Source organism: Stegostoma tigrinum, chromosome 2 (genome assembly GCF_030684315.1).
Source record: "Stegostoma tigrinum isolate sSteTig4 chromosome 2, sSteTig4.hap1, whole genome shotgun sequence".
In the NCBI taxonomy this organism is placed as follows: Eukaryota; Metazoa; Chordata; class Chondrichthyes; order Orectolobiformes; family Stegostomatidae; genus Stegostoma; species Stegostoma tigrinum.
In genome coordinates this window covers 73,162,677-73,181,808 of record NC_081355.1, presented here as the reverse complement: position 1 = coordinate 73,181,808, position 19,132 = coordinate 73,162,677, and the positions used below count along the sequence as shown (strand labels likewise).

General features: G+C 41.8%; 1 protein-coding gene across 5 annotated transcripts in view; it reads left to right on the top strand.

Annotated features, from left to right (window-relative positions):
* The window catches only part of LOC125467228 (transmembrane protein 196), a 67,128-nt gene that overhangs the window by 4,654 nt on the left and 43,342 nt on the right, over positions 1 to 19,132 (top strand). For 4 of the 5 annotated variants that reach the window (XR_009443134.1, XM_048562795.2, XM_059641713.1 and 1 more), the window contains one exon: positions 553 to 807. Coding sequence is in view for 4 of the 5 variants with exons in the window: in XM_048562795.2 (XP_048418752.1) it covers positions 553 to 807 (255 nt within the window). In the remaining variant the exon portion in view is untranslated. The remainder of the gene's footprint in view (positions 1 to 552; positions 808 to 19,132) is intronic. The other variant, XM_048562804.2, reaches the window with a different exon arrangement.

The following is a 19,132-nucleotide window of genomic DNA, read 5'->3' as shown; positions in this document are numbered from 1 at the left end:
ATGCTGAGAATAAGTATATCCACAGGCATAAACTCCCTATGAATGGAAAAAGAAAGAAGATATGTATCAACTTATGTAATGTCATTTTGTTTGAATTGGGAAGATGTTATGATCAAATAATCTATTTAAAAGCAGATGTATTGAAGTTTCATTCAGTATTGTGTAATCTCATTATTATGGTAAGTATTTTACTCAAGAATGCCTATGCAGAAACACGCTCAGTCAGTATTCTGTTTCATACGTGTAAAAATTACCTACTGACAAGAATAATACTTGAGCTCAGGCCAGCAACAATCCTATTGGGAAGTTTCTGGTAGAGTTTATTGGGACTGATTCCTCCATTACAACAACAAATGTCATTGCTTTTATTGGAAAATTCGGAAGGGAATGGTGGGAAGAGATCAGACAACTGTAACTTTAAAATTCTGCTTAAATGAACAACTTGCTTTAAATACTTCTATACCAGAAAGTAATATTTCTCTTATGCCTTATAATTTTATTTCTAGCTTGCTGATTTGGAGACTGATTTTAATTCTTCCTGTCTCCTGCCAGATGATATTATTTTCTGCCTGTTGTATCTGTGGACTGATCGGAGGAATATTAAATTTTCAGTTTCTGCGGGCACTAGCAAAAAGGACAGAAATCGCTTACCCCGTACATGTGGCTTCCATGTCAATGGCATGTTTGGGAATTGCAGGCTGCACTCTCTCTGCCTGGCTCACCTGTCGCCTGGCCAGCAACGAGCAGCAGAGGATGTTCCTGGAAAGAGACCATTCATTGCATCACTCCCACGAAATGACAGACAAAGTATGTAAGGCTTGCAATCGAGAATATCTGATATACATAGATTATATGAAGTTTATTTTTGCTTTTTTCAGCACAGGAGTAAGGTTGGTAAACCCCACCAATTTTAGTTGAGTGTGTTTATAGAAAATTTAGATTGTTTTGACTAGTTCACTTTATATTATATTAATTTAAGTAATAATTAAACAATTTACATTAAATAATAACACTCGATTTAATTAGTGACTAATTACCAATTACATTAAATAATTATTATTTTGTATTTTGACTGTACTATATTACACAATAATGCAACTCAACGTAGGAGCAGGCCCTTCGGCCCACCAAGCCAGTGTCGATTCCTAATACTTATTTAGACCGGCTACAGGCACTTATTGCTCTTGCAATATCTGTCACTCCTCTGTTCACCTCCTGTTCATGTGACTATCAACATATGATTTAAAAGTTTGTAACATACCTGCTTCCATCACCTCCATTGGCAGTATGTTCCAGGCACCATGTGAAAAAGTTTCCCTGCCCTTCTCCCCTAAACTTTCCCCCTCTCACCTTGAACCTGTGCCCTCTTATAGTTGATCTTTCTACCTTGGGAAAAAGGCCTTTTGACTATCCACCCTATCCATTGCTGTCATAATTTTGTAGACTACTATCCATTCACCCCTTAGCCTCCATCTTTCCAGTGAAAACAATCCGAGTTTATCCATCCTGTTCTCGTAACCAAAAGCCTCCAAACCAAACAACATCCTGATAACCGTCTCTGCACCCTTTCCAGAGCATCCACATCCTTTTGTTAGTGGGCGATCTAAACTGCACACTGTATTCCAAATGTGACCCAACTAAAGTTTTGTACAGCTGTAGCACAGCTTGCCAACTTTTATATTTGATGCCCTGGCCGATGAAAGCAAGAGTGCTGTCTGCCTTCTTGACCACCTTATCCATCTGCATTGCCACTTGCAGAGATCTGTGGACTCGTATGCCCAGATCCCTCTGTATGTCAATACTCCTAAGGGTTCTGCCATTTATTGTATAATTCACAACTGGATTTGATCTTCTGAATGCGTCATCTCTCATTTGCCCGGATTAAAGTACATCTGCAATTTCTCTGCCCAAGTCTGCAATGTATCTATGTCAAACTGTATTCTTTGACAGTCCACCTTACTATCTGCAATTCCAGCAATTTTGGTGTCATTTTCAAACTTACTAGTCAGATCTCCTACATTTTCCTCCAGATCAAATATACATATATATTACAAACAACAAAGATCCCAGCACTGATCCCTGTGGAACAGCACTAGTTACTGATCTCCATTCCTGAAAGCACTCTTTGACTGCTACTGTCTGTCTTCTGTGATCAAGCTACTTTTTTAAAAATCAATCTAGCTGCTCACCCCAAATCCCTTGAGACTCTACCTTCTATACCAGCCTGCAATGAGGTATCGTATCAGATGCCTTACTAGAGTCTATGTAGACAACATCCACTGCCCTTCTGTGATCAATCATGCTTGCCACCTCCCCAAACTGGTGAGATATGACCTTTTCTGCACAAATCCATGCTGCCTATCATGGACAAGTCCATTTGCTTCCAAATGTGAAAAAGTCCCATCTCTCAATATCTTCTCTAACAGCTTCTCTACAACTGACATCAGGATCAGAGGCCTGTAAAGATCTGGATTATCTCAGTTTCCCTTCTTAAACAAAGGAACAACATTGACCATTCTATTCTCCTCTGGAACCTCTCCTAAGGCCAAAGAGGGTGCAAAGATATCTGTTAAGGCCCCAGCTATTTCCTGGAACAAAAACAAAGTTGCTGGAAAAGCTCAGCAGCTCTGGCAACACCTGTGAAGGAGAAAACAGAGTTAATAATTCGGGGCCGGTGACTCATCCTCAGAGCAGCAACTTTATTTTTGTTCCTGATTTACAGCATCCACTGCTCTTTCGGTTTTTACCCAGCTGTTTCCTCCTTTGCCTCTCACAAAATGCTGAGATAGATCCCATCTGGTCTTGGGATCCAGAGAACTTGTCTACCTTAATGTATTTCAAGATAACCCAACGCTTCCTCCTTCATTATGTTGACCTGCCTGAGAGAATTCACACGCCTTTCCCTAATCTCAACATCCCTCACATCCCTTTCTTAGGGAAATACCCATGCAAAGTGTTCACGAAGGATTTCATCAATTTCCTCTGGTTCCACACATAACCTCCCTCCTTTTTCCTTGATTGTTGAATTAGTATCCTCATGAATTGTCCTGATGGATGCATGATGAAAATATTTTACAGAATGTGCCTTTTCAGAAATACTTACAATCCGATCATAACTTTAGAAGCTGGCTGGTCTTTAAAAGCAGTGAATGTCTGCATGATGTCTTGCCTGCAAAGTCTATTGATTTTGGCTGCGTGTATTGTAGTTGTAGCAAGTTCAGTAATGTTATATATCAGGTGTAGTGTCATGGGATTTTGCTGCATGGAAAAGGCCATTTGTCTCATTACACTTGTGCCAGAATCTTACTCACTTTTGTTGTACTTCCATTGGAAACAAATATCGTAAACTTGTATAAACTGCTTTTATTTTCTGGTTGCTTGCATTTAGTGCTTTTTTTCTCACTTTGGCTGTTTGGGTTCCTTACAGCATTAATTGCTGTACCAAGAATCAACATGAGAACTTTGATCTGAGTTGTGCCGATTAAAACTTCTCACCTTCCTTTGCACTTAAAATTTAGAGCAAGATTTGATTACTTTGTATTATCAGTGTTATGGATGCCATTTCACATTCAACAGCATCTGTGTTGCACGTGAGCTCTCAAATGTGTGGATGCCATTTTAGGCACACCATTGGCTCAGCTCTAAGGATCATGTACTGGAATATGCAAAACAGGCAGATTGAAGCCAGACATTCTTTACTGCTGGCGTTTCCTTTAGCTGTGCTATTTTCAAACTCAGTATTCCAACTCATCCATTCTCTTAACTTTACGTCGCTGATGATGAGTTCATCAATAAAAAAAACTTCCTGCTGCCACCCACCACCAGTATTATTTGAAGGCTCACCAATTACTTTTAAGTTATTTGCTGATTGACTTTCACTAGCGGCTCCTGAGGTAGTACAAGTGCTGGTGGTTTGACCTCTTAGTAAAAGCTATTGAAGTCAAACTGGGTTGTATGTGATGAAAGCCTTTGTTCTCGCTTCAAGGGCTCTGCTTACAACGCTCACCTGGAATGGATCTCCCTTGACCAGCAGCAAGGCAAAGGGAATGAGGAAGGTCAACAGAGAGGAGAATAAGCTTCTTACAAATGGAAAAGGATTGTGAGATGGCCTCTCAGCAGGAGTCCATCAGGGTTGTCAATGAACATTACTCAAATTTCAGCTTCAGTGAGCAACAGTATGTTTTCCAGCCTTTATTGTTCCAGAGGAGCTTGCTGATATCTGTGACACCATCCTGTCAGGTTTGTAGCTTCAGGAGCAGTTATTGCTGTGTCTGTAGAAGTGATCACATCAATGACAGCATCCTTCCATGTTGGAGAAGATGACTTCTGTAAATCTCTGAGATAGGGCACTAACATGCTAAATGTCAGGAGATTGGAATCAATTTGCATTCTCTGTTTCCTGGGGGAGTCAGATGACTTGAGCATGTGGCTTCACCAGGATAGCAGTTATCCCAATGCTACAGCGTGTCGTTGACTGTGCACACATGGCACTTTGAGGACACTGAGTGCAGTTTTATCAGTGTCCTGCAACATACTTCATCGGGCCCCAGCTAGTATGTGAATATATCTAACACAAAAAGCAGGATAATGTCCAGCAGCCATGATGGTTTATACTGCAAAAGTCTGTTGAATCATCTACACTTAAGGCACCGAATAGAAATCAGAGCGTGACTGTTGTATAGCAATGTTCTAACCATTGACCACCTGGCTTATGATTCTGGTTCGGAACGCATGCATGTAGAGACAGTTTTTGTATAAGGAGAGCCACACTGTTATAAGAAGTGTCATTAAGCAGACCGTTAGGGTGCTAAAATAAAGTTTGAGTGAGTTTGTTGGCTTGCTTGCCAAGCTGGCTGGCTATTGTTCAGATGCTAGGTAACATCATCAGTGTGGCCTCTGACGAAGTGATGTTGTTCTACTGTGTTTGGAATTTATATGATCCGGTCTGTTAAGTTGTGTTGAGTCATTTCCAATTCTTTTTTTGCACGGGTTTATATATGGGGTCTAATTCCACACGTTTGAAGATGTGGCATTACGGGTTGAAAATTAGGCCTCTAGGAATTCTCGTGCATGAACAAGGATGGTCACATGGTCCCAGTTAAATTGATGGTCTTCACTGTCTCAGTGCACTGGGATGAGGGAACGTTCATTGTGTTGTTTTGCTTTTAGAACAGATGGGCTCAGAGGTGGCGAATGGAGTGTAATGCGGAAAAGTGTGAGGCGATTCACTTTGGAAGGAGTAACAGAAATACAGAGTACTGGGCTAATGGTAAGATTCTTGGTAGTGTGAATGAGCAGGGAGATCTTGGTGTACATGTACATAGATCCCTGAAAGTTGCCACTCAGGTTGATAGGATTGTTAAGAAGGCGTATGGTGTGTTAGTTTTATTGATAGAGGGATTGAGTTTCAGAGCCATGAGGTCATATTGCAGTTGTACAAAACTCTGGTGCGGCCGCACTTGGAGTACTGCATGCAGTTCTGGTCACCGTATTATAGGAAGGATGTGGAAGCGTTGGAAAGGGTGCAAGTTGGTGTTTGTGTATCCTGATGGCTAGTTTTCTTCTGGTCTGGCTGGTGTAATGCTTGTGACAGTCATTGCAAGATATTTTGCAAACTACATTAGTCCTGCATGCCATGGGTACAGGGTCTTTGGCTCTTGTGAGTGTTTGCCGTAGAGTGGCTGTGGGTTTGTGTGCGGCCAAGATTCCTAGTGGTTGCAGGACTCGTGTTGTCAGTTCTGATGTATTGTTGATGTAGGATAGTGTGACCAGTGTATTGGGGCGTACTGTGTCCTCTTGGCATCGTCTATCTCGTAGGTACCTGCGGATGAATTTGTTGAGATATCCATTGTTAACAAGGGCCTTACATAAGTGTGATTCCTCCTCCTTGCATAGAACTAACATGTTGCAGTGAGTTGTGGCCCATTTGAATAGTGTCCTAACACAGCTTTGTTTGTGGACGTTGGGGTGATTGCTAAGGAAATTGAGGATTTGGCCTCTGTGGGTTGCCATGCTATATACTGTGGTTTGGAACTCTTCGTTGGTCATTCGTTCTACCCTGACATCTGGAAATGGAAGTTGATTGTTGTCTTTCCCTTCTCTCATAAATTTGATGCTGGTGAATGAATTGTTGGTGAGATGGTTTGTCTCTTCTAACTTCGTGCATTTAATGATGACAAATGTGCTGCCCACGTATCAAATCCACAGTTTTGGCTGTATGAGGAGGAGGGTGGCGTGTTCCAGTCTTTGCATGACTGCCTCTGCAATAAGTTCTGAGACTGGATACCCTGTAGGTGTGCCATTGATTTGCTTGTATATGTGGCTGTTAAAGATGAGGTGTGTGGTGAGGTTTAGTTCCAGTAGTCTGAGAATGTTGTCTTTGCTGTTGGAGCTGTTTGGAGTTGATGATCCTGCTGCATCCATTAATGTGGCAAATATTTCTTTGGCTAGTGGTATGTCAACAGACATGACTAGTGCTGTAACATCAAAGGAAACTATAATCTTGCCGTCATTGATTTTAATCTTCTGGAGCTCATTAAGGAATTCCTGGATTGAGCAAATGGACTGGGGTGATTTGTCGATCATGTGCTTCAGTCTGTGTTGTAGGTCCTTGGCCAGTTTGTGTGAAAGCGTGCCTGGTAGGGAGACAGTGGGTCTGAGGGGGATGTCTGGTTTGTGTACTTTGAGTAGTCCATAGAAGCGGAGGGTGATTGAGCCATCTGGTTTCATTGACATGCTGTCTGTCTTAGTTATTTGTCCTGCATTTTTTAGTCTCTTCAGTGTTTGCTTGATCCTATTACCAAACTGTGGTAACAAAGTGTGGAGCTGGACGAACACAGCAGACCAAGCAGCATCTTCGGAGCACAAAAGCTGATGTTTCGGGCCTAGGCCTGCTGTGTTCATCCAGCTCCACACCTTGTTATCTGACAAACTATAATCCCTACACTGAGCTGGAGAAATGATTAGGACATCCTGAACATATCAGAGAGAAAAGCACTCGAAGGACTCAAGAAAGACAAGGACATTACAAACCTACCAGTGAACAAAGGGCGCATAACCGTTATAATGAACAAAGCGGACTACGTTGAAAAAGCACAGGCACTGCTTGCAGATACACATTTACCAACAGATGGCGATAGACCCAACACCGCAGTTTGGTGAGAGATAATGGGAACTGCAGATGCTGGAGAATCCGAGATAACAAAGTGTGAAGCTGGATGAACACAGCAGGCCCAGCAGCATCATAGGAGTAGGAAAGCTATGTTTTAGGCCTAGACCCTTCTTCAGAATTGTCAGATAGTTGTTGTGTTTTGTCTGTGAGTCCGTTAGCTTTTAGTGTAGCTTCCAGAGCGGCCATGAAGTCTGTTCTGTTTGCATCTCTGTGGTTATAGTTTAGTCTGTGTTTTAGGACAGCTTTCTCAGTTTCTGTAAGTGATCTGCTGGATAGGTTTCTTACCCAAGAATCTAGTTTGTTGTTGTCCTTGTCTTTGTGTTTGATCAATTTGGTCAATTTCTCCTGTAGCATATGTTTCTTCTTTGTTCTGATCCTGTGTATTTTGATGGTGATGGCATGTTCCAGGGTTGTAGTCCATTGCTGGTCAGTAGTGTTTAGGTATAATGATTGTTGGTGTGCAATTTCCTGTGCATACTTGTTGAGCTGGTTGCAGGCATAATTGATCATGACCCGTAGCATTCTCTGGCCATTTTGTTCAGCTGTTTTGCATGCCTATGGTTGTTGATTGGAGGTTTGTATCTAATCCTGTGAGGCAGTTCCTGGTTCCTGAAGCATTTGTGGAGAAAGTGAAGTAGTTCGTGGGTAGCGCTCAGTCGGTTGGCAAAGGTTTCCCATTGTTTGTCTACTTTGAGCGTGTTGTGTCTGCAGGTGTTTAAGATTCTTGCACAGATTTGTAGCTTGGGCTGTGGATGAGATTGTTGGCTTGTTTGCTGAGCTGGTTGGCATCAGGTATGTGGAAAGCAACTGAGAAAGAAGAGGAGAAGGAAGAGCAGCAAGAGAGAGGTGGAGGCAGTCGCACAATTTTCCTTTCCACTGGGCTGCTTATGATCAGCCCATTTGATTGTGGTTCCAGGGAACGTAAACTAAATTCCCCATTCATCAACAGTCCCACAAGTTATCTTCCTTCTGTTAACAGATCATTACAGCATGCTCTTAATCACAGTGCTGCAAAAAAAGCCACAGCAAAACAAACAATCCAAGCCAGTTGTATCATAGAAACTATCCAATATTGAAATCAACTAGTTACCTTTGTATATTCCCCTTGTGTCTGTCTCTCATATGCTTGTGCCTTTATCTTAATGCATCTACGCCTGGCTAAACCAATGGCTGCACTAGTACTGGTGGAAGTCTGGGAAACTACAGATGGCCTTGCAGATTGAAATCAGCAATTCTGGGCCGAGAAAGTTTGATTTCAGGTTACAACATCTCAGCATGGGGAGCAGCAATCACGCTGGTAGGCGGAAAGAAAACAGCAAGAGCACTGGTGGAATGGCAGTGATAGGGGCATAAATGCTGTCACAGTGAAGAGAATAGCAGCACGATCTTGCTACACAGAGCCACTAGCCCATGATGACAGTGCAGCGATCCTAATAATCAGATGTTGAGACACCGTGAGCTGTTGCAAAACCATAATGAAGAAATAATGAGAGGAATGAAATATTGAAAATGAACATTTGCATAATGCTACAGATTCATGTGGAGCTTAATACCTGATTTCTAATCAGCTGGACAGCCTGTTCAGTGGGAGGAACTTCTATGGTTAACTTCCTGTGACCAAGTAACACTGATGACCTTGCCTCCCCAATAAAAAGGGAGATCTGTCATTCCTTGTGTCCTCTTGAATTCAGGGTTTTGCTGAAATGGTCCACTTAAGAAGCCCGCAGATGTTAGTTCACTAACACTTTCCAGCTTTCTATCTACCATCAGTGGCTTTGGCCTGCACTATACATGCCTGTAGCCCTCCAATGCTGAATCACCAGTCTGGACCTCTGCTTCAACTCGTGGCTGCTGCTGTTCTCTCTCTGTCACTCGCTATCGCTCTCACTACCACTCTCCCACTCCATGAGACTTCCCCAGCCCAACAATGCTACTATTCCATCCAGCAAGGTATCTGGCAGTGCTATGAGCGCCTTCCTGCTACTGCCATTTGTAGTCAGAGGCTCCACTTGCTTATATCATTTGAATGAGCGCCCTCTAGCCTTGACCACTAGCCTGGGTTCACTGAGCATCTTGCAACCTCTTCCGACTGCTTTCGCAAGAATTACCTTTAACACCTCTTACTCCCAAGCCGATTGAGTACCTGCCTCTTCCTGACCATTAACTGCACCGGAGGCTTGGAGACCCCTTTGCAGAACACCTCCGCTCGGTTCGCAATAAACAACTGCACCTCCCAGTCGCAAACCATTTTAACTCCCCCTCCCATTCCTCAGACATCATGTCCATCATGGGCCTCCTGCAGTATCACAATGATGCCACCCGAAGGTTGCAGGAACAGCAACTCATATTCTGCTTGGGAACCCTCTAGCCCAATGGTATCAATGTGGACTTCACAAGCTTCAACATCTCCCCTTCCCCCACTGCATCCCAAAACCAGCCCAGTTCTTCCGCTCCCCCCACTGCATCCCAAAACCAGCCCATCTCATCCCCTCCCCCCACTGCATTCCAATACCAGCCCAGCCTGTCTCTGCCTCCCTAACCTGTTCTTCTTCTCATCCATCCCTTCCTCCCACCTCAAGCCGCACCTCCATTTCCTACCTACTAACCTCATCCCACCTCCTTGACCTATCCATCTTCCCTGGACTGACCTATCCCCTCCCTACCTCCCCACCTATACTCTCCTCTCCACCTATCTTCTTTTCTCTCCATCTCTTGCTACTGCCATTTGTAGTCAGAGGCTCCGCTTCCTTATATCATTTGAATGAGCGCCCTCGAGCCTTGATCACTAGTCTGGGTTCACTGAGCATCTCTCTCCCTATTTATTCCAGAACCCTCTCCCCATCCCCCTCTCTGATGAAGGGTCTAGGCCCAAAATGTCAGCTTTTGTGCTCCTGAGATGCTGCTTGGCCTGCTGTGTTCATCCAGCTTCACACCTTGTTATCATTAACTGCACCAAATTCTGTCCCGTTATTTTAGAGAACCTTAAAGCTCACTGTTTGACAATAGGTACAGTTCTTGTCTCTTCTTCAGGGCAAATTCATGATTAGAGTCACTTCTAACAAATGTTCCAATCAAAAATACTCTCCTTGTAAGCAGTTAAAATGGGTTTATACTCATTAGAATTCAAACTTCTTTACCACGTTTTTGGATTCTCAGCTTGGGAATGCTTAATAGTGTGCACTCTTCTGTCATGTGAATGAAGAGGCAGCACAAAGTTTAATGCTCTAACTGAAGCAATGGGCATTGTTTAATTGTGCAACATGATCCCTGCACATGTCCTTGAGAAAGAATTTTGTGGCTACGTGCTGTGAACAACCAAGCTTGATCTAACTTCACCGTTACTTTGTTTAAATTTATTGTCATCTCTTCTAAACTTTGCAAATTTGTGGTGTTCGCCACTGTAGATCCATGCCCTACGTATGTTTCTTTTTTTTAAAAAAAATTACTTGAGTTTATTAGAATGGGGCAGAGGTAGTTTTCCCTCTGATGTTTTCCTCTTTCCTTGTACAGAATCATCACACTTTGTTCAGTGTCTCCTCCTGACATGCTGAGTGAGATTGGTAACTTACCATGTGAGGAATTGCAGGTGAGCCCCTAATCACACCACAACATGGCATGGCACATTGTCTCTCTTGCTTTGTATCATCCAAACAAATTTCCACAAACTACACAATCAGTTAATTAGCCACATCTCTGAACATAATGCAGATCTTCCAAGTTTGCAATGCTGTCAGCATGTTTTGAGTATCATTTCCTCTCATCTCATGTGCCAGCCATTTGATGAAACCAAACTTTGATTTCCCTTCCCAACTCCAGCCCAATCTCAAATAAAACAGTCAAACGTTGGACCTAGTATACAGAAGGCCTGAAAAGATTAATTCCCAGCAACATATGACTTGATTTTCATCAGAGAAATGTGTGTAAGCTAATAAATGAAGAGTAAAATAATGTTATGATCGATCAATTTTCATTGTGGCATGACTTTTTGTTTAAACAATAAACAAATGTTTTGTTGTTTGACATGAAGCATTTAACTTTTCATGCAGTTCTGATGTATCTGGCTGTTGACAATGATTGTTCATCGTTAGAAGAACAGATGCAGCATGTATTGTAATAATGCTTTAATGCTTTACGAGCTGTTAAATATGTCAATTTCCGATATAGTTGATAGTTATTTTATTCAGCTGTGAAAAGCACGCTAACAAATTCTTGACAAATATACCAGAGTATAACTTAGCTTCAAGAAAGGAAATTTTGGGTTTAATGACAGAAAAAATAAAATAACCGCAGATGCTGCAAATCTGAAATTAAAACAGAAGGTCTAATAGCATCTGTGGAGAGAGGAGAAACAAAATTAACATATTGAGTCTGATCATAACTGAAAAAGATATATTGGACTCAAAGTGTTTTCCCCTCCACAGACACTGCCATATATGCCTCTCTAGACTATCTATTTTTATTTGCTTTCATGTTGTTCCACTATGCGTTCTCTTGAATTCTCCATTGGAATGTTTCGCATTTATTTCTGGTGAGTGCTAAATATCAGAGGTTGTGAACTCTGCTGCAAATCCTGCAAAACAAAATATGAAAGTAAGGTGAGGATGTTTCTGAACTATAATTAGATCTAGCATATAAAACTTGCTTTGAAATTGAGTTCATAGAGTGTACTTGAGGCACTTCTTTTCATAGCACTATATTCTAGAGCTAACCAGGAATTAGACTATTCTAGACCTGGTAATGAACAATGATGTTGGATTCACCAATCAACTCGTGTTAAAGGATCCTCTAAATGACAGGTAGCATTTCCTGTTTAGTTGAAAGGCCATTCTTTTAAACATGAATAAAGATTGTTGTAAGGGTATGAAGGCAGAGCTGGCAATTGTAAACTGCAACACTAAGTTAAGTGGTCAGATGCAGTGGCAAGCTTTATAAATTTCATTGTTATTTTTGTGCACGTGTACAGCAGCTTCAGATGGGAGCCAGAACAATTCAAACAAATATGTTTGAGTCCTTCTGGTTCATTGTCAGATTCATGATAGTGGCACCTCATTATCTGCTTACTATTGGAAAGCATCGAAAGGCATGAAGTTGGAATAGATTTGAACTAAACTTGCCTCAGAGGCTTAAATCCAATCCATTCCTTTTAACAGTGTGATAAATATTAATTACTGTCAGTCAAGCAGTCCGGTACTGAAAATTGGCAAATTCAGTTGTGGATTCTTGTTCATACAAGTTCTTTTGATGGTTGTTTGAGATTTTAAAAAGTGTTAAGTTTTTTTTGTTTTTTTTTAGTCAGTTTTTCTGTCTTGCATAATCCAAACTTTGATACCCTCTCTTTATTTGTCTTTACATATTTGATTTGGCTTTCAATTCACTTGTACTTCCTTTGTCAGCCCTTGCACTGTAATTTCACAGTCTTTCACTCTGACCGGTCAGAAGGCATGCTGTTGCAAGTTTTGTTGGCTTAGTTCTCATATCCTGCACTCTGTTTTCTCCACTGAAATATCAGATCGCCTTCTCAGCATTTCATCACGTGAAAAAATTGAAAACATAATTTGCAAGGGCATGTTTAACTTGTGTCACACAACATTAGGTACCCTGCTGGAACAAACTGTGAACCATCAGCAAATAATTATTACAGCCAGAAATTGCAGAATTATGCAAATTACATTCTTGATGCTTTTGAAGAAAGTGTAGCATAAAGTATAGAGGCTGAGTCACAATGTCCACCCCTCATTATTCCTGCATTTAAAGGCAAATCCAGGCACATAATAAAACTGTAGCAAAAACAAATTTGCTGGAAAAGCTCAGTCGGTCTGGCAGCATCTGTGAAGGAGAAAGCAGAGTTAACATTTCGGATCTGGTGACCCTTCCTCAGAAACATAATAGAACTGTAGTAACTATGACAGTTGACGAACCTCGATCATAGCATCATGGACTTACATGAGGAATCTATTGTCTACCAGATCTCAAAGGAAAACTTGAAAAGCATGGAGTCTGTGCTCCATGGAGGTATCTTACAAAATATATGTCCCATTGTATTAAAATGTTTGTTGATTTGCTGAATATGAACGTAGGCATACATTTTCCTTATGGCCACATGTACATATAGCATGTGATAACAATGCACAACCGGTAAGAACACATGCTTATTTGTTTATAAAGCATTTTACCTTCTTTATAGGACAAGAACAATTGACCCCAATTTGAGGTGAATTAGAGGAGGAAAACCATGAGAGAATTTTGAATCCATCTGCATGTGAAGCACATACCAGCACAGACACCTCATGCTAAGTAGAGAGAAATACTAAGAGGGAATGCCTGATGGAATAATGTCGGAATAATAAATTAGCATGAGTGAGGATGTGTAGCAATGTTTGAAGCTAAAAATGCAGTAAATTGCAAGGGAGTGATCTAGCATATTGAGCACTCCTTCTCAGCTATGTGGGATCACTGGTCTTGTGGAACCTGCTTTGAAGACGGTGAAAGTAAATCTACATCATATGAAGATCCTGAAAGCTAGATGGACAATTCCATCCATCACATTAGTGACGTAAATGACTGACTTGAATGATGCTATGGAGGACCAGTTTCTACAGTGTTGATGGTTATTATTCTTTTTTATATATTCATTGAGAGTGTCACTGGCTGGGCAGTTATTCATTGTCAATCCCTAGTTGTCCTTGAACTGCCTTCATGTGCTGCTGCAGTCCATATGCTGCACATGAACCAACAGTGCCATTAGGGAGGGAGTTCCTGATTCTGACGTAGGAACGCTGAAGGAACTACAATTTATTTCAAAGTCAGGACTTTTGTGGGCTTAGAGAGGAACTTGCAGCTGGTGATGTTCCCATGTATCTGCTGCCTTTGTGCCTGTCCATTCTAGTGGCCTGCGTTTGGAAGGTGCTGTCGAAGGAGAATTCCTGCAGTGCATCTTATAAATGGGATACACTGCTGCTACTGAGTGTTGCTGGTGGAGTGAGTGAATGTTTGTGGATGGTGCCAATCACATGGGCTGTTCTGCCTTCGATTGTACCAAGCGTCTTGAGTGTTGTTGAAGCTATACTCATTCGGACAAGTGGGAACTTGTGTCTTGTAGATCGTGGACAAGTTTTGGAAAGTCAGGAGATGAGTTATTGCTGCAGAATTCCAAGTCTCTGACCTGCTGTTGTAACCACAATAATTGTATGGCTAGTCCAGTGCAATTTCTTGTCAGGGATAACCCCCAGAATGTTGATGGTGTTGATTCAGCTATAATAATGGCCTCGAATGTCAAGGGACAATGGTCACGTTTTCTATTGTTGGAGATAGTCATTGCCTGTACTTGTTTTTGCACAAATGATACTTTCCATTTCTCAATCCAAATCTGGATATTGTCTAGGTCTTGCTGTGTTTGTACATGGACTGTTAACAGTATTTCAGGAGTCATAAAATTCCTGGTTAGTCAGGTGTGTAGTAAGAGCATCTCTCAAAAATGCCCAACTGCTGCTGTTGGAAGTTTCAATGTCCATAGCTTTGAGAAGATTTTATAACCATCTTTAACTTGTACAGGTTAAGGAGGGGTTTCAAGACCATGTGAATTTTTACTGTTTGTTGCACAATGATGACGTGGGCCTTTGCAATGGCATGGATGAAATTAGTGTGATAGCACGGTATAACCATGAAAGATGTTCTGAGTTGACAAGATGGTAACAGAGACGGTAACAGACAGCTTCAGAAGGAATGAACTCACACCCAGTTCTTGTCAGGCAATCCCAAACACTGCTGCATAAGTTTTGATAGCACTGACAGCAGATGGGCCCTCTGTGTGCTGTGGAGCAGATCATTGGGCTTGTAATCGGTTGATGCTCCTCCTTCAATTTATTCATTCACTCCCTTCGGATAGAATGATAGAGTCATACAGCATGGAAACAGACCTTTCAGTCGAACTATTCCGTGCTGACTGTGTTCCCAATTTAAACCAGTCCCACATGCCTGTGTTTGGCCCATATCCCTCCAAACCTCTCCTGTTCATGTACCCATCCAAATGTCTTTTAAATGTTATATCTGTACCTGCATGCACCACTTCCTCTGGCAGTTCATTCCACACACAAATCTCCCTCTGTGTAAAAATATTGCCTGTCATGTCCTTCTTAAAACTTTCTCCTCTCACCTTAAAAACATGTCCCCTAGTTTTGGAGATAGTGGGAACTGCAGATGCTGGAGAATCCAAGATAACAAAATGTGGAGCTGGATGAACACAGTAGGCCCAGCAGCATCTTAGGAGCTCAAAAGCTGACATTTTGGGCCTAGACGCTCATCAGAAAATTACTTCACTGTCGGAAAAAGACCCTTGCTATTCACCTTATCAGTGCCTGTTATGATTTTATGAACCTTTATAAGGCCATCCTTCAACCTCCCATACGCCAATGAAAAATGTTCCAGCCTATTTTTATAACTCAAGCTGCCTCCCCCCACCCCCCCCATTCCTGGCACCATCCCTGTAAATATTTTCTGAACCCTCCCAATTTAATAATATCCTTCCTATAATAGGGCAACCAGAACTGTACACAGTACTCCAGAAGGGACTGCACCAAAGCCCTGTACAACCTCAACATCTCAACTCCTATCCTCAAAGGTCTGAGCAATGAAAGCAAGTATGCTGAATGCCTTCTTAACCACCTTGCCTACTTCAAATTTCCAAAAAATATGTACCTCAACCCCTAGGTCTCTTTGTTCAACAACATTGCACAAGACCCTACGATTAACTGTGTAAGTCCTTCCCTTGTTTGTTTTCCCAAAATGTAATATCTTGCACTTAACGCAAACTAAACTCCATCTGCCGCTCCTATTGAGCCAATTAGTCAAAATCCCTTATATAAGCTTCTTCACTGTCCACTATGCCACCACTTTTGGTGTGATCTGCACATTCACTAACCATGCCTCCTATATTCTCATCCAAGTTGTTCATATACATGACAAACAAAAGTAGACCTAGTACCAATCCTTGAGGAACACTGCTGGTCACAGGCATCCAGTCGGACAAACAACCCTCCACGGCCACCCTCTGTCTCCTACCATAGAGCCAATTTTGTATCCATTTGGCAAGCTCACCTTGAATCCCATGTTATCTAACTTTACCAGTTAGTCTACCATGCAGAACCTTGGCAAATGCCTTACTAAAGTCCAAGCAAACAACACCGTCTACTGCTCTGCCCTCATCAGTCTTCTTGGTTACTTGCTCAAAAGACTCAATTAAGTTTGTGAGATACAATTTCCCTAGCATAAAACCATGCTGACTATATAGTATGTTGGACTCCATAAGACCATAAGACATAGGAGTGGAAGTAAGGCCATTTGGCCCATCAAGTTCACTCTGCCATTCAAATCATGGCTGTTGGGCATTTCAACTCCACTTCCCTGCACTCTCCCCGTAGCCCTTGATTCCTTCTGAGATGAAGAATTTGTCGATCTCTGCCTTGAAGGCATCCAACGTCCTGGCCTCCACTGCACTCTGCGGCAATGACTTTCACAAGCCCACCACTCTCTGGCTGAAGAAATGTCGTCTCATTTCAGTTTTAAATTTACCCCCTCTAATTTCTGTTAAGTTGTGCAAAAAAAGAACACTTATATAAAACTTAACATATCCTATGCCATTCTCTGTAAGAAATAAACAAGTGAAGTAGGTGGTAATTCATAGCTGGTAAGTTTGTCTATTACAGAATGTTAACAGGAGGGGAATGGAGGAATTATGAACCCACAGCTTGGAACGTCTCATACGGAGATGTTCTTGAATGCATAATGAGCAGAAGGCAAGCAGAGCAGGATAAACTGTTAAAAGAGCAAAAAGTAGGAGCAGGAAACCATATATATGGTTGGTTATGTTGACTAGATTTTCAAATGTCAAAACCAAGACTCATCCAAAGACTTTGGGGAAGATGGGGCTCTGTGAGAACTGCTATGTCGGGCAGCCAGTAACAGGAATCAGAGGGTGTGATGGCTCAATCTGGGAGGTCATGTGATGATATCTTTGACTATGTCTAGCCAAGTTTAGAAAAAACATTATTGATATGCACTTCCAATGCCAGGACAAACAAGGCTGTGGGCCAGGTGCTGGCAAATGAGATTTTACTGGTTCGGTACTCATTTTTGACTGGTGCAGACTTGGTGGGCCAGAGGGTCTTTTTCTATGATACAGGCCTCCGTGACTTCATGACATATATATCCTGCAGCTGCATCACAAAATGCAGCTTGTAAGGAGCAAACGTTAGCTGTCTTTTTATTGATCACACCATGAGGTCTCAACCCTTGCCATTTATCAGGAACTGATGCCAATACAATAATTATCACTAGGCTTCAGAAATAATCTCCTGTTGTGAAAGAACAGTTAAAACAAGGCATTGGCTCTCACATTCCTGGCACTGGGACATCTTTTCTGCCATGGCCCACATACTGAATGTCAAAGTGCAGCATATGATCGGCCCATAATGACAGCCAGAGTATTCGGTGCCATTCAGCAGGAAAAACTGAGCTACTGTCATGATTGCTACTGCTGTTGGTTTCTGTCATGGCCAATCAACTCTGCGTAATGGAGATAACTGGAGCTCCATGACAGCTAAATATGTTTCATGCAGTCTTGTCAGGCAGTAGCATGAGGGCGAATATGTGGCTTCACAAGGATTACAAAGCCTGTAACTGTATGCTTGTTGCTTTGTGGACATCACATGTAAACATTGATGTGCACCACAATCAAAAGGGATTCTCCTCTTTAAATAAATCACATTAATGTGCAGAATCCTGGCTAGAGTCATGATACCTTCATTCTGCAGCAGTTAACTATACCTTATGTACAGGTGCTTGAACTATCTGGATAAAGCAAAGGGTGGTGACTGGATGACTGCAGCCATTGATTATAAAGTTACTGACCTTAGTGTGCACCTCATGCACACACTGGAAGCGTGCATGTTACAAAAACGTTGCTGCCAACCAAATATGATAGAGTAAACCCTTGGGAAGCTGTAACAATACTTTTACTGCTTAAAATGCAAGAAATTTCCTTGCACTCAAGATAGACTTAGAATACTGCATGCCATTTTAGTATCCATATCTCAGAAAAGATATACTTGACTTGGTGATAGTACTGCAAAGGTTCACTACATCAATCCTGAGAATGGGAAGTTTGATAAGGGGCTGAGTAAATTAGATCTAAACCTAGTGGAGCTGAGAAGTCTGAGAGATAATCTCATTGAAACACACAAGATTCTGAAGGGGCTTGGCAGGCTAGATACTGAGAGGGTCTCTCTTTGACTGTGAAATCTAGAACACAGGGCTCAGTTTCAGCAAAAGAGGTTGGTTGCATAGACCTATGATGAAGAGAAATTTATTTTCTCACGTTGTTTTGTAAATTGGAATTCTGGGGGCTGACTTATAGTTTTGAGCCCTCAGGCGGAAGTGTGGAGAGCATAGTAAAGTTAAGGGTGAAAATCCACCATAATCATACTGAGTTGCTCAACAGGCTTCAAAGGCCTCATGCATACTCCTGCTACAAGTTGTATGTTTGTATGTACGTATGAGCTGACATGACAAAATGTCTAAGCTTTCCCAGCAACACCCACACTTTAGATTGCTTGCCATTGTGCTAATATCAAAGCCGAGACTTTAATCAACATGCTGTATCATGGTTTGATCCACAAGTGCTCTCATGAAATTGCTGTCCATTTCCTGGAAAGGATTGCTGGCAGGAATGAGCACTAAACTCTTTGTAAAGGTCTGTCACACAGGCTTCCTGGCAAACTGTTAAGGCATCAAGCACTTCATTGTGAATATCCTTTAGGTGTCTTCTGTACTGAATTGCTGCAACATTTTGCATCACACGCATGCCTTGCAACGATCGTGTTCACTGGGAAAATTGAAACATCTCTTGATGTTCATCCTCACTGCCATTACTGCATTCCCCTCTTGTCAAAATCTTGGGAGTTACCG